The 27,257-nt window shown below is 44.3% G+C and overlaps 1 protein-coding gene across 2 annotated transcripts; it reads left to right on the plus strand.

The window, feature by feature from the left end:
• Positions 1-4,666: 4,666 nt before the first annotated feature.
• On the plus strand, positions 4,667-25,890 carry RPN2 (ribophorin II). 2 transcript variants are annotated; one of them, XM_085241515.1, is made up of 18 exons: positions 4,667-4,820; positions 4,905-5,101; positions 6,956-7,051; positions 8,909-9,084; positions 9,913-9,988; positions 10,371-10,505; positions 12,463-12,639; positions 13,039-13,157; positions 13,560-13,665; positions 15,914-16,005; positions 16,899-17,013; positions 17,566-17,760; positions 18,303-18,389; positions 18,934-19,029; positions 20,188-20,263; positions 21,151-21,280; positions 23,477-23,562; positions 25,512-25,890. In XM_085241515.1, exons 1-17 carry the CDS (start codon positions 4,808-4,810, stop codon positions 23,526-23,528), a joined length of 1,938 nt encoding a protein of 645 aa, XP_085097641.1. In that variant the 5' UTR covers positions 4,667-4,807; the 3' UTR covers positions 23,529-23,562; positions 25,512-25,890. The 2 variants fall into 2 exon arrangements, with proteins under 2 accessions (XP_085097641.1, XP_085097642.1); XM_085241516.1 differs by lacking the exon at positions 23,477-23,562.
• The last annotated feature ends 1,367 nt before the right edge of the window (positions 25,891-27,257 follow it).

The following is a 27,257-nucleotide window of genomic DNA, read 5'->3' on the forward strand; positions in this document are numbered from 1 at the left end:
CTGGTGGGCAGGAAAATGTTCCGCATCTCCGCAATCACTCAGAATGAGAGGGAAGAGAATGCAAGGGGACTGCAGCCTTGGTGGAACACATTTGGGGCGAAGGAGCAAAGAAGGGTGCTGAGTACCTCCCAGGGTTGCTGTGAAGGAGCAGTGCTCCTTTGGGAATGGGATTCCAGTCCCCCTACATGAAGAACAAGCACCTCTCTCCCAGAAGGCTCCTAAAGTCCCTTCTCTTGGTCTGCATTTCTCCCACACCTCCACACAGGGCTGCATGGCCTCCCTGCGCACACATACATGCATGGAAAGCCCCATGTGCTGCTGACTGGAGCATCCCAAAAACTGGCCCAGGTCCTTCAGTTCCCTTCTGGCGTCGTTTCGGGGTGGGAGCAGAGGGAGGCCGGATGTGTGGTAGCCCTGCCCTCACACCCAATAAAATGGATCTGTCTCTGGTTTGTATCTAAAGGAAAAAAAGAGAAGGGGAGAGAGGGGGGAAATAGCCTCTCCTAAATGAGATTCCTGAAATGACAGTGTGCTGACATGCACCGGAGTGATTCTGGCAAGAAATGGGAAAGCTAAGTAGAAGCTGGGGCTCACAGGCACCATGGGGGCTGGTGGGGTGCGGGGCTACTGCTCCCCTTCCCTGCGTCCCCTGCTGGCATCACTGCTGTGCTCCAGCCCGGCCAAACAACAGACTCTGCACCTCGGGTTGGTGTTTGCCTGTTTGTTTCTTCCTTTTGTGCTGTTGCCCCCATCCCTGGATAAGCCATCAGAAAGGGGGTGGGGAGCAGCTTCAGCTCCTCTGTGGGAAAACCTTCAGGTTGCGGTGTTCAGCACGGGATGGAGCAGGTTGGCTGATGCATCACATCCCGGTGTGACGGAGAAGCACCAAACCCGCACTGAGCAGCTTCACCCTCGATGCCATCTCTGTGGTTGGGGGCACTGCACTGCAGACAGCTTTGTCCGCATAACAAACTGTTTGCTCTGCATAACAGTATAGTGAGGCTGCATCCCGGCGGGGCAGGGGGGATCACAAGCACATTTTCAAGCATCTGGCGCTTGAATATTTATAAAGTAGAACTGCAAACTGAGCTGCTGCAATCACAGGAAACCCAACCTGATGCTTGCAGGCACTAAAGTACTCAGGAACTGGCTCCTCCCCCGGGGAGGCAACAGACAAACCCATCAGGCAGCTCAGAGCTGCGGGGACATCGGCACAGGTTTATTTCTTTGGTCTCTCTGTTTATTTATTTGGTTTTATTTTAATTATTTGTAATAGTTTCTCTGAGTGCTCCCCGTGGATTTTTTTTTTATTTTTTTTTTTCTTATTTATGGGCCTGAGGAAAGCCGGAGCAGAAGGGAAATGCTATCAGCCAAGCTGGGATGTCTACCACATGCGTGCATGCAGGTCCCCCCCGCCCGTCACCACCTACATGTTCTGAGGAAGCCAAGAACAGGGTTTTCTCCAGGCAGCAGTGCCTTGCCTGTATTCCTGCACAGAAGGAGAGCTGTAAGGACCCCCACAGGACCACGGGCAGTCTGCATTGTGTCCACGCTCAGCTGCTGGTGCTGCTTCAGGAAATCAGAGGAAATCTGGGGAAGTGGGGTCACGACTTTGCACTGCTTGCCACCACTACAAAACAAGGCAATACGCCTTGTTTCGTACAGATCATCATACCAGCCATATGGGAAACATTGCAGGCTTGCAGGGTGGGATGCATCCCCGCTGAGTGCAATGGGGCACAGCAGCCCCTCCCAGCGCGCCTCTCCCCTGCTTTCCATCCAAACAAACTGTCAAGCTCTCAGCAGCTGCCCCAGCACCGGGCTGGCGGTGCTCAGGCAGGCGTGACAGAAATGTGCCCCACCTTCTTGGGACCAGGTGGGACAGAGCCCAACCACTGTGGTTGCCTTGAGTCGGATGGGTGGAAGGAAAAGCAGGAAGTGGGAGTGCTGGTGCTGACAGAGAGATGCCCACAGTTGCCTCTGATGGGAGGGGATGCATATCCTCTCAGTCCCTCCAGACTGGCCCCCCACTAACCCTAACCCTAATATTTTCCTGCCAGCTCCTTCTGCTTTGGTTTTACCTCAGTGGGATCTGAGAAGTTGCCAGAAAAACACCTGATCTTGGTATGCCAGACAAAAACAGGAGCCAGGAAAAAACGTGGGGTGAGCCAACAGTGCGATACCTGTCTGCGCATCCCTTTCATGTCTGGAGGGGAGCGGGGAATGCCAGCACTCCCGCTGTACTGCGGAGCAGGCACCAAACCTGGGGCTGACTTCTGCTGGGGAGCATGGGAGAGAAAAAAGCCAAAGAGGAAAGAGTGGGGGTCACAGCAGAGAGGTGTACTGCCCTGGGGTGTCCTAGCTGCATCCCCTGCCCTCACTGCTGCATTCTCCCAATCTTCTTCCCCATTGCAGAGGGAATCTGGCTGAGCAGCCTGGTGTGACATCATCCCCCCCAAAAAACTGAAAGCATCAATATGTGCAGCAGGAACAGTGCAAATGCAACCCATCTGGTGCAGCCTTCACCACAACTCCAGCCATTTGGAGTGGTGACCCACACCAGTGCTTATGGGGCGGACAGGACTGGGTATATTACCAGGGCTGGTGGGAGGTGTTGGGGGTGGGGGGGATCCAGGAGGAGCTGCAAGTGGAAGGACTGGGATAAGTGGGAGAGCCCAACAGCGGCGTGGGGAGAGGGAACAGCCTTGGGAGACAGAGGAGTGACAGCTGGGAGGAAGGGATGGGGATGGGTACAGGTGTCTGAGCAGCCCCTTGTCCCCTCCTGCAAGGAGGGACGGAGGAACCAGTGGGGAATGGAACAGCATGAGGCAGGGAGGAGCAGCAGCCCTACAGAAACTTATATAAACAATTTAATAAGACAAAAACATGCCTCTCAGCTGAGATTCATCAGGGAGAACTTTCCAGGAGTAATAACATGGCAGGCAGCCCCCAGCCACCACACCAGTACCTTCATGCCACTGGGGAGAGGTGCACTCCTGGGAAGTAGTTTCAGCAGCATGAGCCCCCCGTGGGGCTGGGGCAGGAGGAGTCTGGAGCTGTTGGGATCAGGGTATCCTGAGATCCATTTGCAGGGGCCCTAAAGTGTGCTTTAGCCCCAGAAGGCTGTGTGCTGCAGTGGGGTCAGGGCTGGGAGTGGGCTGGGGGAGTAGGAACATTCCCAGAGTTGTGCTATAGGTCCTAAAAAGGGAATTGTTGGAGTCTTTACCAAAGAAGGAAGGGCGGCAGCAGGGCAGGGGGGGGACAACAGACTGCATTACAGGTGTGGAGCTCACTGTGTTCTTGCGGAACCTCCTGCCCCAGTACTGCCAGTGAGGATGAGCCGGGGTTGTGCCTGAGGCGAGAGCTTGTGGTGGACATGGGTCAGCTGCATTAGTGAGAATGCATTATTAGAACTCAGTAAATGCACTTTTAACAAGCATCTGGCCCATCTTTTATATGCAGTAACTATCCCATTACACTAAAATAAAATTCACATTGGAGGCACTTAATTGCATGAGCGGCCTTCAGCTCTTTCTCATCTCATAAAATACTTCCCTCGGGCTGTCTGCAGGCCTCCAGCCTCCTCTCCAGGCAGCATGGCTGCATGGGGGTTTGTTATCATCTGTCATGGACCTGAGCCCATATCGGGCCTGAGCAGAAGAGAAATGCCATTTCTGGAGGGATTTTAAGAGTCTCTCAGGCTGGCTCCCCTCCAGCCACGAACCCCATGGGACGGAAGCTTTCACAGAGAGCCCAGATGTGCTGCTTGCTCACTGCAGGCTGGGAGGTGATGCAAGCTCTGCCATGCAGAACAAAAGCCCTTTCTTGGACAGAGTGGCACAATCAGACGCTCTGAGGCAGAACGCTTTTCCTCACATTTTTCCTTGCAAAGCTTTGCAATGGATTTTGGAGGAACTGTTGTTTGCCAAGGGAAACAAAAAGGAGCAGTGGGTTTGCTGTGCGAGCAACAGGTGAAGCAGCCCAGTCCAACCTAGGGATGAGGTCTGGGGCAGCAGAAGGTGTGGGGACACAAATGTTCCCGTGCTGCCCGCTCAGAGACAGGAGTACGGTGCTGGTGCCTGTGCTCAGCCTCCTAATGAGGTCAGCTGCCAGGGGATCTTCCCAGCAAGGCCCAAGCACAGGATCCCGGTGCCCTCTGCAGGAGGAAGCGCGGCCCTTTCCCCCAGTTTTGAGGCCAAGTGCTGGCATCTGCTGAGCAGAGCTGGGGCTGGGGGCACAGCATGGCGTGAGGAGGCACCGTGTGACACAGTGCAATGTGACACGATGCAGCATGATACAACATGGCACAACTTGGCATGACATGACGTGCCATAACACAACACAACAAGCCATGACATGATGTGAGATGACAGGACACGACACGACACAACACGCCACGACAGGACACGGAACAACACATGGCACTCTCCCGTCGCGGCCCCTTTAAGGCGCTGTGCCGCGCTGAGCGCCGCGGACGGCCCGACCAATCAGCGCAGCCCACATCCCTGCCAGGGGCCGCCCCGCCCGCTGCCGAGGGCCGCCGGGAGGACCGTACCATTCCTCGATGTAGGGGGTGCCCGGTGGCACCTTTGGGTGCTCCGCCGCAACCCCGCCGCCAGCCGCCGCTCGCCCGGCCCTGAAGCTCCAATCATTTTCTACAGCTTCATGTCGTCCCCGTTTGGCTCTCTTGGCGCGGAGGCCTCCTGGCGAACGATGCCGTCTCTCCGCCCCTTTCCCCACCTCCGTACCGCGGTGGTGCGCGCCGGACTGGAAGCGGCGCCGTGGCCCAGCGGGCAGCGGCAACAAGATGGCGGCGCCGGGTGAGGCTAGGGCCGCGCGGGGTCGGGTCGCGCTGCGGGGTAACGCGGTGCTGACGAGATGTTCTGTCGGTTCTCTCTTCGCAGGCCGGCGGCTGTGCCTGTTGGCGGCCCTGCTGCTCCTCCTCGTCGGCGCTCAGGCCCTCGCTCCCAGCCACCACCTCACCGCGCAGGACCTGGCCCGACTGCGGGCGGCTCTGGAGCGGCCGTTCGCCGACCTGCAGGCCGCCTATCACTCCATCGTGGGTCTCCACAGGCTGGGGCTGAGCGTGGCGGACGAGAAGGTGGGTGTGCGGTGTGCCGTGGGGCTGGGCGGAGCCGTGAGGGTGATTCCGTTTCTCCAGTGGGCCGTGCTGCAGAGAAAACAACGCAGCCGGGTGTTGTTCGGTGTCAGAGCAACGCCTTGCGTGTCTGCGGTCTGAACAAAGTTGTTCCATCACTATCTGGGCCCACAGTGTTGCAGTTTGCTGGTTCAAAATGGCAGCCTCGGGGTTCGTTCACCCGCACTGTAATTACACCTTTCTGTGGCAGCAGTTTCTGCCTGTACACACTCACACTGCTGTCCTGTGAGATACAGTGTTCATTGCTTCATTTCAGATCCAGTGCCAAACTCAGCGAAGCCACTCGATTTTGCTGTTCTTCTTTACGAAATACATTTTTCTATGTGCAAGCCAAAAAAAAAAAAAGGCTTGTGGCATCAGTGTGATGCTTACCAACTTTGATAATCTCACAGTTTTAAGCTTATCCCTTTTGAATGCTCTAGTTTGTTCCCGTGCTCTGGCTGAGGTGTATTGGATCATTAAGATTGGAAAAGACCTGTAATATCATCTAACCCAACCACCCATCTAGCATCAATATTGTCCATTAAGCTGTGTCGCTCAGTGCCACATCTCCATGGTTCCTGAACACCTCCAGGGTCAGTGACTCCTCCACCCCCCTGGGCTGCTGTGCCACTGCATCACCACTCTTTCAGAGAAGAAATGTTTCCTAATTTCCAACCTGAACCTCCAGCACAACTTGAGGCCATCAGCTCTTGTCCTATCTCTGTTAGCTGGGAGTGGAGGCCAGCCCTTACCTCACCACAGTCTCCTTTCAAGGAATTGTAAAGAGTTATGAGGTCTCTCCTGAGTAGAGTAAATAATCCCATTTCTCTCACTAACACCTAGCTGTGAACATAAGTTAGTTCCTCATAATTTCAACTAAGTTAGAGTTGTAAAACCATTCAGATATTTTTTTTTTTTTCTCTTGGGATGTTGTGTATTTGTACCACAAACTCCTAACTGAGGTTTCTGAAGGTACTTTGTTTCACCACGCTACATACCATGGTATGTTTGGTTATCTGTGGGCTTGTCTTGGAATTGCTACTTTACCTTTTGTCTGTGTGGCTGGGTTTTTTACTGGTTCCTACTTTTGACAAAGGTAACATAGCCTTTGCATTTGCAGGTAACCAGTCATTTCTTTTGTTCCTTAAAGTTTGTGTTGAGAATGACTTTTCTGGGCAGTGTACTTCTTCTCAGCATGAGACTGTTAAAGAGGTAAAAGTAGTAAAAATAAGCATAAGACTGGAACATAATATTCTTGTGTATCTGGAGCATTAAGATCCTGTCCCAGTTGTTAAGGCTTGCTCTTTTCTTGGATATTTTCTGATTAAAATAGGATGTTAATGATCCATGTAGTCAGTCAGTAAGGTGCTTGCTACATATCCACGAGCAGTCTCATTGCTTACCTTCATACTGTAACCGTTTATATGGTTTTTCTGTATGCTTTGAAATTCTTTATTCTGCATCCATAAGTTCATGTGTGATATACAGCTGGAAGGAATTTTTCCCACAGAATAACTGCTCATCAGTTGTCTATCCTCAAAGCTTTTATTTAGTAAAGGTGTATGGATCTTTTATTTTGATAGGTGTTCTACTCAAATTTTGTCTGACTGCAGCAGAGTTAATTTGAAATTCACCTCTCTTTAAACAGGAGCAGTGTTCTGCTGCATCACAAATACTGAAATTCTTTTGTTGTTTATTTTTTTTTCGATACAATAATACACATCAGTGTATGTGAACTTGTCTTTCAGAGTATAATTGAAAATTCTTCTTGGTGGCTTAGGACTGATGCATAATTTCAAATCTCTTCCTTTGCAGGCTGCATGCAATTTCATCAAATCCCACGTGGACTCCAGCAGTGTTGATTCCCTTTTCTATGCTGCACAGTCTATCCGGGTCCTGTCTGGTTGCGAGGTGAGTTTGGAGCCCTAACTTCTGAAGACAGGTGTTACCAAGTAAACAGTTACCTTAATATCTTTATTCATCCATTTTGTAAGCATAATTTCTATTTGACTTTCTCTTAGTGGGTTGTACTCTATTATGTCTTAAGTAATTTACAAAGTGTCCCAGACATGGTAAAGTTCAGAGATATGAAGCAAGTATTTTTTCACTGCACCCCTGAGTACTTGATCCAATATTGTCTCCTCAGACACTTTCTGATATTTTAACAGGGTAGAAGAAGTTGCATCTCTCAGAAAGTAATGCTTCGTATTTATTTCCATGGGAACTATAGTGGATATAAAGAGCATAATAACACTGTTTAATAGAGCAAATTCTCAGCTACAAAACAAGATTTTGTGAACACAGTGACACCATTCGTTATCCATTTTCACCAGCAATGAATGAGAACCTGCACACTACACTCATCAAAACCTGCAGCCAGCAGAAATGCCCCACTGTTACTGTTGCCATTGCTGAAATGCACCACCCATTGCCTCACTGTGCGCACACCCACTGTTCGATCTCCATAAATGTTCAGCAAGTGTTGATGAATGTCAGTGGGTGCCATTTCTTCTGAATGGAGGAATTCAGTTCCACTTCTTTGTTCATACACACTCCCTTGTCAGATGCTGTTCTGTCAGACTGCCCCTCTGCTGCCATCAGTCACACAGAAATGTAAGAGAATGTTGGCTGGAAGGTACAGCTCCCACTGCCACGCACACCATCACTGTCTGGCTCTGATGTCATGGGCCAACATCATTAAACAGGAGGCATTACTTTTGGAGCAGCCTTCATAGTTGTTGTTTTTTAACCTTCTACTTTGAACATCATGCCCATCAGTAAATGACAAGACCAGGCCCAGCTGTAAAAAGTCATTTTTTGTTAAATCTGGTACATGTAAAATCTGTTTAAAATTACGCTACTTGCTGCATCTTCAGATGTGTCATCATTTCTCTGCCCTGAATGACATGGAGATCTAACAGGTTTTCTGTGCCTGGCTAATACCAACCAGGTAACTGAAACAATGTGTAAATGCCTTTAATATTCCCTTGTCTGTGTTTCACATTTGGTATCCTTTTTGTTTTCTACTTCCTTTTTACCCACCTAATTCAGCTCTTTTCTGACCTTCTGCATGATGGTACTGGCTCTTTCAACCAATACACAGTGAATTAGTTACAGTCACACTTCTACAGAAAAAATAGTTCTTCACAGAACTGATTGTTATCCCAGGTACACCTCGCATACTCAGCAAGATGTGCACATGAATGCAGAACTGATCCTGCATGCAGCACAGCCAGCTTGTAGATAAGAGTGATAATAGAGAAGCTTGGAGTGTCAGGTCTCTCTCAATGAAACATCAGTAGCTATGGAAGAAAAAAAAAAAAAGAGCCAGTGCATTTGAATAGGATTCACAAAAGCAGAATCACTCGTATAGTCCTTGGAAAGATTGTAAGGTGTTGGAATGAAAGCCCAGTATTGAAACTCTGCAACAATACACATACAGACCACACTTACTACATTGCAGTTGCTTTACATGTGCCTCACTTTTCATCAGTATCAGTGGGCGCTGCACAATTATGTGATGTAAGATGAAAAGCAGGTAGTAGGACGTTACCAGGATAAATCTGAAGCGTGGATTATCCTGACTAATTGAGAGTTGACAGCAGTGCTTAGGTACTTAATTAAACTGAAAGATAATGAGTGATAAATGTCTTTTTCCCCACAGCTTATAGTAGTTCACCTGTACTGTCCCAGGAGGAAGTCAGCTGGAAAGATTGAAAAGACTTGTTCTCAAGTGTGAATCAATGTATTCCCTGTACTCTCCCTCAGGTTACCATTTCAAATGAGACCAGGGAGCTGCTGCTTGCAGCTGTCAGTGAGGATTCTTCAATCAGCCAGATCTTCCATGCTGTTGGGGCCCTGAGTAGCTTTGGCCTTCCTTTAGCATCTCAGGAAGCACTTAGTGCTCTTACGGCTCGCCTCAGTAAAGAAGAAAATGTGCTGGCGTAAGTCTTTCAGACAGAAATGTTTCACTGTTTTGTGTGTATCTTCTGGTCAATTGGATTTTGCAGTACAGGGTATTTTAATGTTTGGTTTGGTAATCTGGTTGTAGTAGACCACACTGTATTTTCACTTGGGATATTTGTCCAGTTCATTATCAACTCTCTGGGAAAATATAGGAAGTGTGTTTTAGACTGTTCTCTGTGATGTTTCAGATGACCTAGTCTACTCAGTTTAGTTCAAGTATAATGGTCAGTGAGGATGATGCACGCCTTTTCTTTTAAAAAGATTCAAAACAAAACCCAGGCTTAGTTCTTGATTATTTAGAGTTGAGGTATGCTGGATGCTCTTCCTTAGACCTTTTTCTTTGTAGGCTGGGATGCATGTACAGTGAGGTGGAAGAAAATGTGCCAGTAAGCAGAAGGAGTCTTTGCAATTACTACCACAGGATTGTTGAAGTAACTTTTACTATGAGAGGAGAGAATAGAGCTCTTCTCAAAAGCTAGGGAAGAAAGGGAAACTTGTAACGGTGCGGCTTCTGAAGCCTCAGGAGCATGTTTGGAGGACTGTGCAATGCAGAGATCAAAGTCTGGTTTCTTCTCTGCCTTTGAATCTATGAGTTTATTGCAAAGCTGATACAGCTAATGTGGCATTCTCTAATGAACTCTAAATTTCCAGTAAATCTCATCGTGTTCATTGCATGGGGTCAACTGAACTCATTAACGGCTACTTTACACATCATTTGGAATGGAGGCTGTAGTTGCTTTGATTTGAATGATTTATGACTTCTAAGGAACAAAAATCATACAGTTGTTTGTTTTTTATTGTTTCAGAACCATCCAGGCTTTGGAGACAGCATCTTACTTGTCTCAGCAGGCAGATTTAAGTGGCATTGTTGAAGAGATAGAGGTAGGGAGGCACTGGTCTCCAATTACTCTGGAATTTGTGCTAGATGTCTGTAATACTAAAAGATGTGGTAATATGAAACACACAGTGAAAAGCCAATCTGGCTAATTCCTTTTCTGTATCATGTGAGTTGGCTTGGCTCTTAATTTCAAGCAGTTATTTCCCCTGAACTTCAGCTGTGTCACAGCGTGACACAAAGTCCATTGACTAAAATACAATTAAATTCAGTTAAGGCTGAAGGTATTTTTTCTTCCTGTTTCTAAATTATGTATAAAGTACTCCAATGAATCCACAACCAATATTCTTGATTTGGCACTGAACAGTACAGTTAAATTCTATGGATCTACTGGAATGCAGTTGAAGTAGAAATGGCTCTTTCTGTCAGGATCTTGTTGCTCGTCTGGATGACTTGGGTGGAGTTTATCTGCAGTTTGAAGAAGGAATTGAGACTACTGCACTGTTTGTTGCTGCTGCCTATAAGCTGTCAGATCACGTGGGAACAGAACCAGAGATGAAGGAGGTCTGTATTCTGCCTTTCCCTCCCTTGCACACTGTAGCTCACAAGAAGGATCTACCTGGTCATTGTTGTGCACCGCAGGTGTGTGGCATAACTGGGTAGGACTTCTACTGGAAAAAGTAATGAGCACACTTTGCAAAAAGGGGCAATCTCAGTGTGAATGTTGAATAACAGAACATAGAAGGAAATTCCATCTTCAAGATCATAGGCTGAATTTGTGGTTTTTTTTTTTCCCAAATGTACAGATGGAAATTGCAAGTGAGGTCTAGTTTTCCTTTGTTGAGAGACGCTGTTGGGGGAAAAAAAAACTCTTGTTTCAGAGTTTGTTCAGCTATTTGGCACTTTCCTAGTACTTGCAACATTTCAGAGCGTTTCACAAATGTTATTTACTTGTGATGAAATACGGACACCCTAATTAGTGGTGTCCAAAAGGGAGGCAACATTAGTACTGTACTTCTTCAGGAATCCAAAAACTTGCATCTGTACTGAAATTGAAGATTGTTTGGAAATTCCTTTGGAGATTGATCAAGCTAGAAATTGTTATTTCAAGTTCTCTACCTGGTATTTTTGTTTGTTTGTTTGTTTGTTTAACAAGTAAACCTTTTGATTGAGAATGGCAGCTCCCAAAAGTACAAGCCAAAGTGTCAGGATTGAGACAGATGCCAGTGTAAGGCGTCTGAGTTAACTGCTGGCTCTATTCCATGCTGCTGCCAGCAGACTAACTGCAAAGTAATTTTTGTAATGTCATCAAGGTGGTGATTCTGCTACACACAATTCTAACGGTCAGCATCCAAACAGTGTAAGAAAAGAGTAAAAAGACCAATTAAGGAAAATTGTTTGGTATTGATTCAGAATCGGGCTATCAGAAGCATTGTTGTTAGGACTTCAAAGCTTTATCTCCTATGAATGGTGGAAGTGCCCCATGATTTTTAAAGCAAATTTTGTGGCTTTTAACAGATTTTGTATGTGAAAAAAAGGGAACTATTTTTTTCTCAATTTAAATGTGTGTGTCAGTTGTTGGTTAATGTATGGAGCCATGCCATTCACTTCACATAAATGAAAAACCGTTTGCATTATGCAGGTTCTGTAGCATCTGTCTGAATGCTTTCTGTAATCATGTGCTGTGTTCGTGAGCACTAACGTACAAGCATGGCTGAACATTTGAGATGTAGTGGATTTTATTTAAAAAGTGTTCATTGTCTGTTAGTCATTAAATGTAACTACTGTTTTATTTGGGATTCTTTCATCCTTCTCATTTCTGGTTAGAAATTAGCCCACAATCCTCTGTTTGGATCAAAGTACAGGTAACCAAACCCTCATTTTCCATACTAGCAGGAAGTAATGGAAGAATCTGTGTAATACATGTAGTCTGCAGAGAGCAGTGCAGGTGCATTAACGCTACAAAGTCAGAGTGTTCCTAGTGAGATCTGTGCTCTCAGGGGTACTGCTTTAAAGCACAGCCTCTTAGCTTAAAGATGCTACTGTGCCCAAGGGGATAAGCTGTGTGGGCCTGGACTGGCTCCTTCTAGAGCCACTAGGATGTTTGCATCACCACTCCAAGGTTGTCTCAGTTTTACTGGTAACCAGAACATGTAGCTTAGCCCTTCTCAGCCATATGGAGGCAATTGAACTGCTCTTGGAGCCCTGCATCCAGCTGCATGAAGTCTGAATAGTTGAGCTGACAGCATCTTCCATTCTCAAACATGTAATCTGAAGAGGTAGATCTAAATTCTGGTTTTGTGCATTTTAGTACAATTAAAATGATTGTGGTTAGAACCTTCCAGCCAAAAATGTGACATTCAAAGGATAGCTAATTTTGGGCTACCTCATAACTTGAGCTATTTTAAAATCAAACAGGAGAAATTAAACAGTTTACATGAATGGTGTTTTTGATAATAGCATTTTACTGAGCCAGCTGCGGTAAGCTGCTGGTGCTAATGTGTGGTTTTTCTTTTTTCAGGATCAAATTATCCAACTGATGAATGCCATTTTTAGCAAGAAAAATTTTGAGACACTCTCAGAGGCCTTCAGCATTGCTTGTGCCGCGGGTTCTCTGTCCCACAACCGGTACCATCTGCCTGTGGTCATTGTCCCTGATGGTCCTGCAGCTGTGTCTCACCATCAGCCTGTACTTAGGGTAAGTCCTTATATGAAGACCTTAACTCATCTCTTGACTCAGTCTTTCGTCTTGTAGATGTGGGCAAACTGTGTAATGTGTAAGGTGATCCCTTTAACTGTAGGCTCCAGGACCCAGCCTGCTGTCAGTTTGGTGTTTTTGTACTTCTGTGAAGATTGTTAGAAACCTCTGCTTACCCAAGACTTAGCAGATGCTACCTTGAAAAAGCACACAGAAACCTTTAGAAGTCAGCTTTTTTACAAACATCAGCTTTCTCCACTGTGTTACAAGGGACTGAGTCAGTCTGGGACTCTGGGCAGGAGAGAAGCCTGGGTACATAATACAGAAAGGGGCAGTCTGTGCAGCTGCAGTCCTTGTGAGATGGTGGATTTCACAGAATTTCTTGTTTTGCTCTTTTAGCTTCACGTGACCAATGTTATGTCCAAGCCACTCACTGAAGCTTCTGTAAAGCTAGACTATGCCAAGTCTGCATCTACCAAAGCCACTGTCCTCCAGCAGACAGCATTTGCTCTGTCAGGGTAAGAACGTAATCTTATTCTGGAGTTGAGGGAAAATAAATGTTATTTAAACAGGATTGTATTTGCTTCTCTTTTATGCTTTTCTACCAGGTATATGCTTGTATGATGGAAAACTCCAAATGCTGTTGTTACATTTTGTTGACAGTGGATGACTGAGCACTATTGTGAGCTGAATTTCAGTTGGATAGGTCTTTTGATTGCAAAGTTGCAACATGCTCCTCGCTTTGAGGGAACTTTGAACACATTTTTCACCCCACACTAATTAGTTTTAGTTCTGTACAGCATTTCTGTTTGTCTGTTTAATAGATTTAGAGACATCTGGGTAGCAAGACATGTTACTTGTAGGCCACTCTGTTCATGTCCTAGAAGGTTCTTAACACTTTGCTTTTTTCTTAATTGTAGGGAGGTCTTTGAGCTGAACTTCATGAATGTCAAACCTGCAAGTGGATATTATGATTTCTCTATCAGTGTTGATGGAGATAACCGATTTATTGCTAACAAAGTTGAGGTGGGTGTGTGTTTGGGTGGCATTTCATTTTTGTGCTATTCAGTGAAACAGCTTTTTATTTGTCTGCTAAGAATGTTGCATGGCATTTTTAGCATGTATTTTTCTGGCACATGGATTGGATTTTGGCTCAGGATTATGACCAGTAACCAGATTAGTGTATGATCAAAAGAGATTTCTGTACACTTCAGGACTGACTTATCACTTAGATATTTGCTGATTTGACAGCGTGTGGACAGAGGCTGGTAGTGGAAGTGTTCTTGTAGCAGCCCATATTTTAAAGTAGCTATGCAAAAACAGTTACTAACAATGTTCTTCAGAGCATTCAGATCAGAACTTGTAAATCACAAGGCTTGGCTGGCGGCTGAGTGATTGTCTAGAGCTTGCCGATGTCTGGAAGTTAAGCATTTGGTGCCATCTGCCTGTGTGAGCTCTAGAGCTTTAGAAAAAGAGCCTTGCTGGTCTTTTGGCATCTCCTAACTGGGTATGAGTGAGCATCTCTCTAAAGAGGAGTCTTGTATTAAACGTTTGGTTTTACTTTCCTTCTCAAGTTGGATGATGGTGAGAAGCATGCGACCTCTGGCTGTTCATATACTCATTGTAGTGTCTACAGCTGCCATGTCCATTCCTAGGGTTAATTGTTGCTTTTAGTTGCCTACTTAAGGAAAAGATTAGCTTTTAAAGTCTTGCAACATCATCGGCATGGAGTAGAGGAAGACACTTACTTACAACTGCTGACCTTTACCATGTGTCAAATTGACGTTGTCATTGTAGTAGTAATGGCACTTAGGGGTGTCAAAAGGGGATTGATTGGCCCTGCTTAAGCTCGCTGCTGGCACGCAGAGGTACCAGTAGGAATGCATTAACGCTGGGGTGGCTTTGTGTGAGCCGCTTCTAATAAGACACATTGTTATGGGGGAGGACTGCTGGGGGAACTGCTTTTTTTTCCTTGCTGTTATTAGCATTAATTGTCCTTAATGCACCCGTCGTTTTTGACAGTAATGAGCTAAACCAGTGGGTTATTACTCCAGGCAGAGCCTGCATTTCCTGACATTAAAATATTTGAGAGATGTTTGTGTTCTGTTCAGTCAGAGGGGCTGTGTGCAGCAGCTCTGAGTTGCCTTCATGTAACTTTATTTTTTTAATGGTTATTTCATTAGTCCATCTTTCTTTGCTCCCACCTTGGAATGAAATATGGTTTTGTTACACTTAGTCTGAGTAGTCTGTATGTTAATGGATCCATTTTCAGTGCCAACTTCTTTATTAAATTACACCTTTCATTGTAAAGGAACGGTCAAAATTGTTGTGTTTGAAGTCAGACCTGAATAGTTTGGTGGGGGCTGTTTCACACGAGCAAACCAGCAGCAACAAATTGTAGTATATGTTGGAAAATATCTTGGCAATGAAACTAATTCTCCTGAGGAGCATTTGTAAGTTGTGAGAACAAATGTGCTAATTAAAAAGTACACACTGTAGGAACTGCTTGTGTTTGAGAGGAGGTATGGAGTTGGCCAAACCCACTGCAGCTCACTGTCTGTGGTTTTGGGGCGGGAGGGGCAGGAAATCATTGCTCTGCCTGGGTTTGTAGAGCACTTAGCACAGAAGAGTTGTGATAAACGGCAGAGCCTTATTGGCTGCCGTGCACTAAATGATAAATAGCAAGCCTTCAGAGGCACGGTATTAAAAAAAAAAAACTGCAGATCTGCAGGAATGCTTTGGCTGTTGCCTGCTGGTAATAAAATAAAACCAACAGAAACCTTTTAGGCTTTAGGAGCCAACACAGGCATAGCTGGTTGCTGTCTGGAGACTTCCCTCATCTCAGGTTGCTGTCCAGGACACAATGCATGCATGTACACGTGCATGTACAACTTCATGTTGCATGTGATGCCAGATTTAATTGCTAGCTTCTGCTCGTTTAAGAGGAAAACTAGTTGGATGTGGATATTTGGATTGTTTCATTAAAAACAGTGCTCCAGGGGGAGCCAACTCCTGTATGACTGAGAATCAGCTGTCTTCAGAGGTGGCAGCTTGTGGAGGGGAAGGGAGTGGGCTGGGGTTAGTGACTGATGTAGGAGCTTTGCCAAAAGGGAATTTGCTGTAGATCTGCCTTTCTGGTTAGGTTCTGTCTTGGCTTAGTGAAGGATTCTTTGTGGGGAAGGGGACAGAAGAACTAGAGCTTCTGAAGTGAACATGAACTCGACCATAATTAGTAGGAGTGGTCCCAGTAACTTTCTGTTGTGTTTTGTTGCAGCTGAAAGTAAAAGTGTCCACAGAAGTTGGGATTACTAATGTAGATCTTTCTACCGTGGATAAAGATCAGAGCATTGCACCAAAAACAACCAGGTAAAACACTTCGTTGTGTGACTCTTTAAGGGGCAATTCTGGCTCTAGACTGCAGGTCTTCTGAGCTTTACCTGCTTAAGCTAAATCAGGGAAATCTTGTTTTGGAATGCCAACAAAACTATACCAGTGCTATTTGCTATTCTTCTTAAACTGTTAAGCCCCAATTTGGGGGGGAGAATAGTGATTATTTTTATACAAGATTTCCTTAATGTTAAAATAAGTACTAAGAGAAATCAGACAAGCTTAATCTTCTGTTCCTCCGGTGTCGTCTCTCTGTAGCAAAACCAAGTTAAAATATTTGCTTTAATGTTTCTGTTATGATTGAGCTTTGTTAGAGAAGCTCTAACACAACACGTACAATGTACGTGGGGGGTTTGGTTATGTTGTGGCTAGGTTTACTTGAACTTTTAGCTGCTTTTTTGACTGCCATCAGTTAAAACATAATGGATGGAATTTACTTCATTTGCATAGCTTCGCTGAGGTCCTCTCTGCATTGATACAGCCTTCCTGTGCTGAAATCTGTGTGCTCTTCTGTGACACTGCCATCACATCTTCTTGTAGCACAGCTTTGTTTAAATGAAACGTGGGGTGTAGGATTAGCAAAATTTTGTTCTTGTGTTTCTTTGAACTCTTCAGTGAACTAATGTTTTTTACATGAAAATATGCAAGATATGGAGCTCACAGGAATAATACAGAGGAATTTTGTTCCTTTTTTTATTATTCTTCAATTATGTCAGAACAGAAAGGCATACTAGCTGATCTGACTTTTCATTAAAATAGATCACTTGTGCCTGGTAGACTACAGTGCTGTTAGTGCAGCTTTGCACGCCTTGGTTTCACAGAACACCAGGCCTTCTTTTGGATGATCACCTCAATTCTGTTTGTTTTTTTAGGGTAGCTTACCCAGCCAAAGCCAAGGGCTCCTTCACCGCTGACAGCCACCAGAATTTTGCTCTATCCTTCCAGCTGATAGATGTGAACAGTGGAGCTGATCTCATTCCTCACCAGGTTGGAACAAATTCTTGTCATTACTGTGTCAGCACAGTGTTCCATTTTGTAGTATCTGAGATGACAGTTGCTCTTGGAAAGATTCAATAGGTTTCAAAAAGCCTTATGTTTTTGACATGGACTGTGGAAAAATTACTTGTCTTGGTAGGAGGGAGGTGGATTCAGCCCATTTGTTTTGTCTGCAAAATAAGTGTCGGTAGTTTGCACTGTAAAAGTACATTTCTGTCCTTTGGAATATAGATTGTTTGCTGAGAAAGTCCACGATTGTAGAGTTTATTTTTTTAATATATAATTTTTTAAAAAGAAAAGCAGATATGCACGCATTCCTCCTGTGTGTTGTTGTACTTACTCTCTCCGGTAGCATTCATTATACTGCCCTGTACCTCAGGTAGGCCTCTGGTCAGTGTTGATCCTGTGTTAATAGAATTATTTGAAGAGGTATTGTGCTTTACTGATTGTTAGGAGTAGAGACAGCAGGCCTCTCAGTTCGTTCCCCAATCTCTCGTTTCACACAGTGAGATATTCCAGCAATGTTCTAATCCTTCCTTTCAGACTTTTGTCCGACTTCACAACCAGAAGACTGGCCAGGAGGTAGTTTTTGTTGCAGAACCAGATAGCAAGAATGTATACAAGTTTGAACTGGATACCTCTGAAAGGAAGACTGAATTTGACTCCGCCTCTGGTACCTATACTCTGTACTTGATAATTGGAGATGCCACTCTGGAAAATCCAATCCTGTGGAATGTGGTACGTAGCTGGAAGTGTGGTGATGTGGTTCTGAGATGACTGACAGCCTGGCAGGAGGATTTTGTACAGATTTGGAATTTAAAAAAAAAAAAAAAACTCGGATGTTTTTGTTGTTGTAGTGAAACAAAAACTTTTTGGCCACTTTTGGACTCTGAGGTTTGCTATTTAAGTTTTCAAACTCCAAGTGAGCTTCAGAGTGGGTTTTAAATAAATGTTTATTTCTTCACAGCATACATTAGAAACTTGAGAGTGTTTGTGACTGATTATAAGTTCACAGCAAACACTTCAAGGCTTAGGCTTTCTGTGCTTGCTGTGCTGGAAATAAGTCCAACTTCTAGCAGTGTTACTACTTCTGTTCAGGAAAAGTTTCTTTTTCAACTCTGGAGGCTTTTTTGTAGATTCCTTTAAGACAAAATCACTCAGTGCATGGTTGCCATGATTGGCAAACTGGCAGCAGTAATGTAGTAGGCTTTAGAAAACTTAAAAAAAAAAAAAAAAAAAAAAAACATTAAAGTTCCTGAAGTTATGTGATTTCATTTTAGGCTGATGTTGTGATTAAATTCCCAGAAGAAGATGTGCCATCCACAGTCCAGTCCAAGAACCTCTTTGTTCCCAAGCCTGAAATTAAGGTACAGTCAAAACCAAAAGCCATGTGCAGAGACTGGAGGGAGGGGGCTAATCCTACTTTAGTTTATCTAGTCTTTGTTCCCATTATAACTTTGTTTTGATTAGTAATCTCCCACAGAAGCATTAATTGTGTAAGTAATGTAATTAAAGAAAAAAAATTTACTACTTAATGGAAAGAAATACTTTGCAGTCCTCTGCTTTATGAATAAGCTATGTGTCCTACCAGGAGAGACCAACTGTTGTCAATGAGAAGACTCAAACAAGAGAGGTAGAGCAGATAGTAGGTGCCACAGAAAGCTTTCTGCATCATTCTGAACACTTGTGCTGATGACAAGTTAACCACTGCTTCTGTGAGTGTGAGGAAAAGTTAACTGAGTAAGACTGCAATAGATGCTACTTTAAAGTGTTGTGCTTTGCCAGCAGAGGAATGCTTATCATCCAGAACAACACCTACCAGACAGCAGCAGGGCTGCAGCCAGTCCTCCTTGGAGCTGAGAGGGTGCTCTGTTGAATACCTTTTAACCAGCTGAGTTTGTTTGTTTGCAGCACCTCTTCAGGGAACCTGAGAAGAGGCCTCCCACTGTGGTATCTAACACATTCACAGCCCTGATTCTCTCACCACTGCTCTTGCTGCTCATTCTGGTGAGTGAACTGAGCCACAGAACAAGGAGAAATTTTCCCATTCAGTCTAAAGTCACTTTGAAAGTTGACCATCTGAACTTTATAACTCCTGGCTAGTTATAATCAGCACAGCACTGCTGCAGTAATAGCTAGCAAGTGTCTGTGCAGAATGTTGGTTTGTTTTGTCTATAACTGTTTTTTCAAGTTCATAGTCAAAAGAGAAAAATACTGCTGCCACTTAGAAGTGGGGTTTCTCCAGTGTGGTTCTTCTAGTCATGTTGAATAATGGTGGGCAGATAAGTTATAACTAACATCAGGCTTCTACAGGAGAGAAGCAGTGATTCTGTCTTGCACTTAACATAACCATCACAAAATCTGTTACTTAATCCCATCAGCCTGATTCCCATTTGTAGACTTAATTGGTATTTGTCTATTGGTAGTTGAAACATCTAGCTCTATTTCAACTGCATCAATTCAGTGTTTTGTACTTGATGTGTATCTCAAATCTCATCTAGTCAAGTTAAATTACACTGTATTTGGAGGGTAAATCTGATACCTTACTTGCTTTGCAGTGATTTCCCTTTAGCTATTCTCAGTGAAAGTTGGCATTCAAATAGTCATGTCCACTGCTCTCTGCAGTTAGCAGAACACGTGCTGATGACAAACCACTTCAGTGAGGAATTTCACTGCTACCATCTTTCTCCATCTTTCATGCCTTTCTCTTCCATTTGCTAAAAACTGAAATTGTTCTTATGAAGAAAGATCTTGCACCTGTAGGTGGTCTTTTGCTCTGTCCAAAACTTGAATGTTTCCTTTTTTTGCATTTTTTTGGTTGTTGTTGTTAATTGAAATTATTTCAGCTGGAAATAAATGACATTATTTATTTTTTCTGGAAAACATAGATTTGGAATAATGCCCTCTCGTTGCTTTAAGAAAGATAAGTGAGGAACTGCCTTTGCAGACTTAAGCAGTAGGAGAAGTTTCTGCTGAAGGAGCTCAACAGTACTGTCTTTGACAAAATTACTGTCCTCTGTACCAGAAAACAATGTGCTTCTGTAGAGAATACTCTATATTCATTGAAGAACTTAAGTATCTTTCAAGACTGTTTCCTTTATGTTTAAAATAAAAGCTTGTGTTTACAAGGACTGTTTATTCAGGTTTTCTTTCTTTTCATTTCAGTGGGTAAAGATTGGTGCCAACATCTCCAACTTCAGCTTTGCTCCCAGCACTATTGTTTTCCACATGGGACATGCTGGTAAGTGTCAGAGGCTTTCTGCTATGTTTGACCTTCTCACCTGGGAGTTACAGATGTGAGCCATGTTGGTAAATGGGCTTGCAGCCTATTAACTATAATGACATAATAGCATAACGTTTGTTCTCTTGTTTTCATCTGCCTTCCTGCTTTTCATGATTGTTAATATGATGATAAATCTGTCTTGGCCATCAGCTTATAACAACGGTCATTATCTGGGCTCCTCTCACAACTGTTTATCAGTACTTAATAGAACTTCTGATTTCCAGAGGTCACACTTTTGTTATTGCATGTTTAGCCTTTGTAAGTAGAGTTTCTGTAGGGATTGAAACATGTGGGACTGTTGTCTACATCTTTTCTTTTACAGTGCTTTCTGTGAAAATCTTCTTAGGCTGGACCAGGTTTTGTCATCAGTTTTATTGTACTTTGGGTCACATAGTTATTTACTGTCTTGGTAGACTCTCAGAAACACAGCAGGTCGGGAGAGCTGGATCTACTGCTTTCCATATGACAACATTCTGCTTAATCCAAGCCAGTTTCCTTGAAAGCTTTATAAGCTCTTAAAAGTGAGCAAAGGTTAATATCCTCTGTTACAGTCCAGAATATCCTCCATCTTTTAATAGCCTCCAAAGTCTGTAATATGTCCATAATTATGTCACCGGAGGATTTGGTGCAAGCTGTCAGTGTCACATTTTTCTAAAATATGGAAACCCAGATGCCTTCTTCTCCTGGCAGTTATACATACATAGTCCTTAAATCTGTCCCTTTGGAGCTTCAGAGACAAGTTAGAAACCAAGTGCTTAGGTGTGGCAGTACAAGAATCGTTCTGGGAATAGCTAATGGTCTTTCTTTGTAGTACAGTTTCAACTCTGGACTCTCTTTTTTCACAGCAATGTTGGGACTTATGTATGTCTACTGGACTCAGCTCAACATGTTCCAAACTCTGAAGTACTTGGCCATTTTGGGTGGTGTCACGTTCCTGGCAGGCAATAGGATGCTGGCTCAGAAAGCAGTAAAACGGTAAGCCAGGCTTAGATGCATTAGTGGGAGCTGCTTTTAAATTTGCAGGGAGGAGAACACATCAGTGTATATCAGTAACTGATACAGTGACGAGCATTGCTTTTAGTTCTTCAGTCTTGGATGGGGGGACTCTTATGCCTGTTTTCAAGTTAACCCCTAGAATGAACAGATTAGGGCAATGAGGTGCTCCTTCAGAGCAGATGGGCTGTGTGTCTTCTTGCTGATGTGGTCAGACACATGGAAAAAGCAATGAGAGAAAGCATATACACCATGACATGGGGAAACCCACTTCTGGCCAGATGTTCCCTGACACAACTGCTTCACTTAGTTATGTACCAAGTTTTGATAACATTAGATAATTCCAGCTGATAAAAATGCAGAAAATCTATGCTCCTATACAACTGTGCTTGTGAGGTACATTTTAAGAGGAGGAAAGTAAGTTGTGGATTATCTTACTGCTGTCTTCTAGCTGAAGCAGAATTAGAAAAGAGAGGCAGCTGCTTTTTGAGGGATTGTAATACAGACAAAGTGCAACACACAAGGAACAACATGGAAAATTCTGACGAACGTTAAGGATGCAGAATTCATTGAAGGTGGACAGAGACTGGAAAGGAGGATTTAAAGAGATTGTAAAACCTTTATTTCCCTGGAGATGTTCAGAACTTGGCTGGATATGACCTTGAACAATCTGCTTCAGCTTTAAAGTTAGCTCTGTTTTGAGCTCACAGTTGGAGCGAGTAATCTCCGCAGGTTTGTTCCAACTTAAATATTCTATGATTCTGTAATAAATGCACTCAGGTATCTACATCAAGCAGTGTGAAACACCAGCCAGCCCTGGGCAAGATTTCTCTACAACTAGAGGTTGTAGATCTAGCCCAGTGCGGTTTTGTTCCTAGGCTGTGCAACCCTGCTGAAGACAGGGCTGCTGCTACTGGGACCTGTGCCATAGCAGCTCTGTGTCACTGAGTTGTACTGTGCACACCTGGGTGGGTACTGCAAGCATGGTACAGCAATGCCTTGCCCAGTATGGACAGTCTTTGTGTGGATGCTTCACCTTTGTGCCCTGTGCCACACTAGGCAGCCTGCAGTCTGGTTGCTGATCCAAGCTTCCAATACAGTGTGTTAAACAGAAGTTGGACTCCTAGCTCTCCTGCACTTCTGCCACATGGAGTTTCCACGTGAGATCTAACTTTTAGCACTTTTGCACTAATACAGAATTTGGATTCGAAGATGATCTCATGACCTGCTTTGCCATCAAGCCTGTGCTTTCCTTGCTTCCTCTTTTTGAGCCATTAGAACTCTTTATCCTTGCACACCTATTTGCATAAATAGCCCTGAACTCATATTTTTGTTACACTTGACAAGAGGACAAGAACAGTTTAAAAAAAAAAAAAAAAAAAAGTAAAGATAAACAAAAAAAGCACAGCAACAACAACAACAAAACCTCACAAACACAGAAGAGTAGAATTTTCAGGGGTTTCGTGTTGGTACATTGCCTTTCAAACATCTCTACTTGCATGGCTATAGCAGGGGGGACAATTGTAATTAGCTCTCTATGTGCTGTCCTTTCAGCTGTCTCAGACTTGCTCCCTTGAATGCCCAGCCCTCTGCAGTATGGCACATTCTCTTGTTTAATAATGTTTCACTTTTAATTTAACGGATAACAATAAAATCATTATTAACAACAGATTTCTTAGCATACAGATAAATACAAAGTTTACTTCTAAGTGTCTTAGCTCAACCAGGGCTTCTGTTAGCACTAAATGCTGGTGGTTGGTTCCTACTTCAGAACACTGCAGGGGGTGTCTCTGTGCTTTTTCACTGTACGTGACATGAATCTGTGACCACAATGACAGATTTGAAAGTAGAACCTGTACCTTAGGCTAAAGTTAAACCCTTTGTACATGACTTTAAAGTTCCAAAAGACGACTTTTTGTTAATGTGCAGCAGGTCTGGCTCAGATGTTAAGTGCACTGATAATTAACTCGATAGCACTTGGAGGCAAAGCTGCTGTTCCACTATGGAAAATGCAGGTAGGGGTTGGAGGGAACTGTATATAAACCATATTTTTTCAGAAGTTACCAGAAGGCCTGGTTTTGCTCTTTGCATTTCTATCATTGGCTCTGGTTCCCAGAGCAGAGCTGCTTTCCTTCTTCCTGTCTTCTCTGAACCTTTCTTCCTCTCTCCTTTTGGCAGGATCGCTGCAGAGCAGAGCAGTAGGTTGGCAAAGTATAGAACGCTGCGGTAAAAAGGGGTTTTGCTAGTGACCAACTCTTCTAGAAGTAAGGGTCTTTTTGGAATTTGCCTTTCTTGGGCGTGCTGTCTGCTTCATTTCACTTCATTCCTCATTTCTTGCACAAAAAGGTACCTGAGCTGAAGCTGCCTCCTTTCGGCGTTGTTTATTTGGCTTTAAATCAGTCCTTGGGTGTCCTTGGCTACACCTGGGTTTGCATACTAGCAGTGTATGTCCTTGAAGACTCGGTGGTCTTCATGTGATTCCTTAATAATCTCGTCTTGTGGTGATATGTGCATGTTAATATGGTGGGTGTAGAAATAACATAGTTCAAGCAATACTGTTCCTGTAAATAATTAGCAGTGTTGGCTAGAGGAGAACATAATGAAGGCAGCTCGTATCTGAGCCTTTCCCACCCTGCTGTGGGTACTCCTACCCCACCTGCAGTATCCTGGCTGTTCAGCTGCTAGGCACTCTGACTGCTGGTGGAGCTAAATTAAGTCCTTGCTCGGCTGGCAAGCACTCTGTGTGCAACAGAAGCCAGGTCAGCACAGTCTCATTCAGCTGAGGACACAATCCAGGATTCACCCTTCAATTAGACTGAACTGGTCATGATGGCTCAGTCAGTGGCAGCAGCAGCAGCCAGCTCCCCACGAATGAATACAAGCATCCAATAGGATCTCCATTAGCACGTGCTAGTGTAAAGCCCTTCATTTCCTTTGAATCTGACCAGGTAAGGTCCCGCTTTGTTACATCCATAGTGTGATGGGGGGCAGATCTACTGCCACTCTGCATGTTGCCCATTTTGTGTGTGTGGCTTCATTTCTTATTAACGCATTATTTTACAAAGGGGAAGGGAGAGAGCATGTGGGACAGACAAGTCCAGGGGCCAGAATTACTACAGAATGTGCTGGTACTGGTGCACCTCGTCAGCACCCACTCTCTCATGTTCCTAGCCAGCACTCCAGGCATACACACAGCACATTGAACAGAGCTCTGTTTTGTGGTGCAAAGCAAAACAGTGTGGGTGGCTGCATCTCAGAAACCGTGTGCTCTGTGCTATAAGCTCCTTTTTGCACATCAGATAGCATGGAGGATGGCTTCAGGAAAATTACCTATGGACTATTAGCGTTGTATCCCATAGGAAAAACAGCCTGGCACCACCTCTGCTCTCCCTGGAGTGTTTAGAGGTATAATAGCAGCAAACAGTTTCTGACAGGTTACTGGAGGTGCATGTCACTTGTCACTGTGTTCTGGTTGCTGGATGCTTCTCTTTTTACCACAGCTTGGAGCCAGTGATTTTCAGCTTTAGTGGCCCGTTGCCAAATACTTAGGAAGTGTGTTCTCCACAGCTTGCAAATTTTCTGCTTCTCAGCTGGGTATTTTAACTCCTTTATTCCCTGTGGGCTATGAGTAATCCTGGAAGATCTTGGAAATAACTTATCCACAAACCATAATTGCTGCCATGTGCAGTCACAAGCACTTCTCACTGCTGGGTTTCTGATGCCCCAGATATGTCAGTTAAGACTGTATTGCTACCAGCATCTGGGGTTGGACTGTGCACCCAGCTACGCCTGTAGCTGTCTGCTTGAAAGGGAGAAGGACGCTAAAAAGCTGGGCTCACTGTGCCCACATTGTTGGAGATCTTTCCTTTGTGTTTACCAGCTGGTTGCAATTGGATATAATGGTCCTGTTGAAAGTGGAGGAGTGGTACAGCGGCTGCAGGCTACTTTGCAATCAGCCCTGCTTTTTTTGTCCAGTTTTGTGTTTTTTCAAGGCTCATTTGTTCCTTTTGCACCAGAAATTGACCTTCATTTTTACCTAAACGTTTCCATACTACTTGTATTAATTCCTCAGTTATGTTGCAGTACTGGTTTTATCACTCACCTCTCAGAGAAGCTTCCTTTGAGAGAGAAAAAGGGGTCTGGGGGCACTTGTACTGTGTAAAGAAGTGCTTTGTTGCCTGGGAGAGCTAATTGTTTGGGTTTCCCTTTCCAGGACACACTAGCACCAGAAGAATGGAAGAAATGGGGAAAAACAGAGCAAATGCCTTCAGAAGTGAAGAAGTAATTGAAAGAGCAGAAGAATGAAAGCAGAAGCAGATTTTTTTATATATATATATTAAGTCAAGAGGGTTCCAGTTAAATTTTTTTTTTAATCTTGATTTTTTTCACTGTTGTGTTCATGCTACTTGAGTGTTTTTCATATGAAACCAGAAAGTCCTTTCTTCCTTGCATCCCTTCCCCCTTCTCTGCTCTTAGAATGTTTTAATTTCTTTTTGAAAAAGAAGAAAAAGGAAAAGATAACTCTGCCTTTCCCCAGGTGCCCTCTCCTCATACTAAACAATTTGTGAATAAAGAGGAAGGAACGGTCCTGAGCTTTGTTTTGGCTGTTTCAGAGTCTCTGGTTGGAAGTTGGGCTCACATGAACAGAGCTTTTTCTGGTGGGTAATTTTTGTGTATTAGTCACTGTGGTGAGGAGCTTCCTGTTCTTTTCTGTCCTTTCCCAGAGGTACACGTTTATCTGGGGACACTTCCCACTCCTGCCTGTCCTTTGTGATGCTTTCATCTGCATTTCTCTGCTAACCAGCGTTCTCTGACTCAGGATGGAGCCGGGCCCGGCCACATGGAGCTGCCAGGTGCTCCCAGCTCAAACAGGAGGAGTCCCTGGGGCTGTCCTTGTGGGCTGTACGTCTGGCTGTGTCTGCCCCACCAGGTCTGGGGAATCCTTCTCACTCACATTTATTGTAACGCTGAACTTTGAAGTTGCATTCAGTAATTTTGTATCGTCATCAAATTAATGATCTGGGAAGTAGGAGATGAGGATGTTGGGGAATGGAGCAGATTTCTGGAGAGTTCTCCTGATGAACAATTTCCACATGGAAAACTTAGCAGTTGCTCCTGGTCCCTCCCCTGCATCCATGTGTTGGCTCCCGTTTGTCCCATGTCAGACGGGTTTCTTTAAAGGCCTTTTGGCAGAGGAACTTCATGAAACGTCTTGGAAATCCAAGAAAATTATATCAGCCAGCAAATATGCGGCTGAGGGGCACGGGGCCAATTCCTCCACAGCACCTCACATGTGTGAGACACGGCTCTGCTTTCTGACAGCCGTGTTGCCTCTTTCCCTCTGCAGTCGTTCACGCTTAGCTCACCATGTCTGCTCTTTCTCATACCAGTTCCTGCCGTTTTGTTCTTGGTGAACTCGGCACTGAAGATGGCTCAGGTTTAATGAACTCTCCTGCACTCCTTCAAAAGACTGATCTCATGCTGGATTTAAGTCTTCTGGGAGTAATGGAATTGTAACCAAGAAATAGTTAAGCTACTATTTGTGGTAATACAGTCTGGGATTCCTTTTCACCCTGTTGAGTTCCTTGGAGCCTCGTTTTGTTTTGTTTTTACTACACATCTATCAGCTTTGTGTCATATCTTGTTCTTCTGCTGCTGCTCCCAGTAGGACAGAGATCCCAGTACTTGACTCTTAGGAGATCTCTGGCATGTTCTCGAAGAAAAGAACCAATGCAAAAAGAAAACCATGTGGTTCTACTGCGATGCATTTCCTGAACTCTGCTTGTTGCTATTGGTTTTTTTTTTTTCTACTTTTTTGTTAGGAAAGGATGCTTTTATTCTTCTGGCCTTTTATTCATCAGACACTTTGTTTTGTTTCAAACATTTGATCTGCCAGAGTTTGAGCATTTGTTTCCTCATTTTGACAGCAACTGAACTTTCAAATTAGCCTTTTTTTTAT

The sequence above is a fragment of the Meleagris gallopavo genome, chromosome 22 (assembly GCF_905368555.1).
Source record: "Meleagris gallopavo chromosome 22, MGAL_WU_HG_1.1, whole genome shotgun sequence".
NCBI lineage: Eukaryota > Metazoa > Chordata > Aves > Galliformes > Phasianidae > Meleagris > Meleagris gallopavo.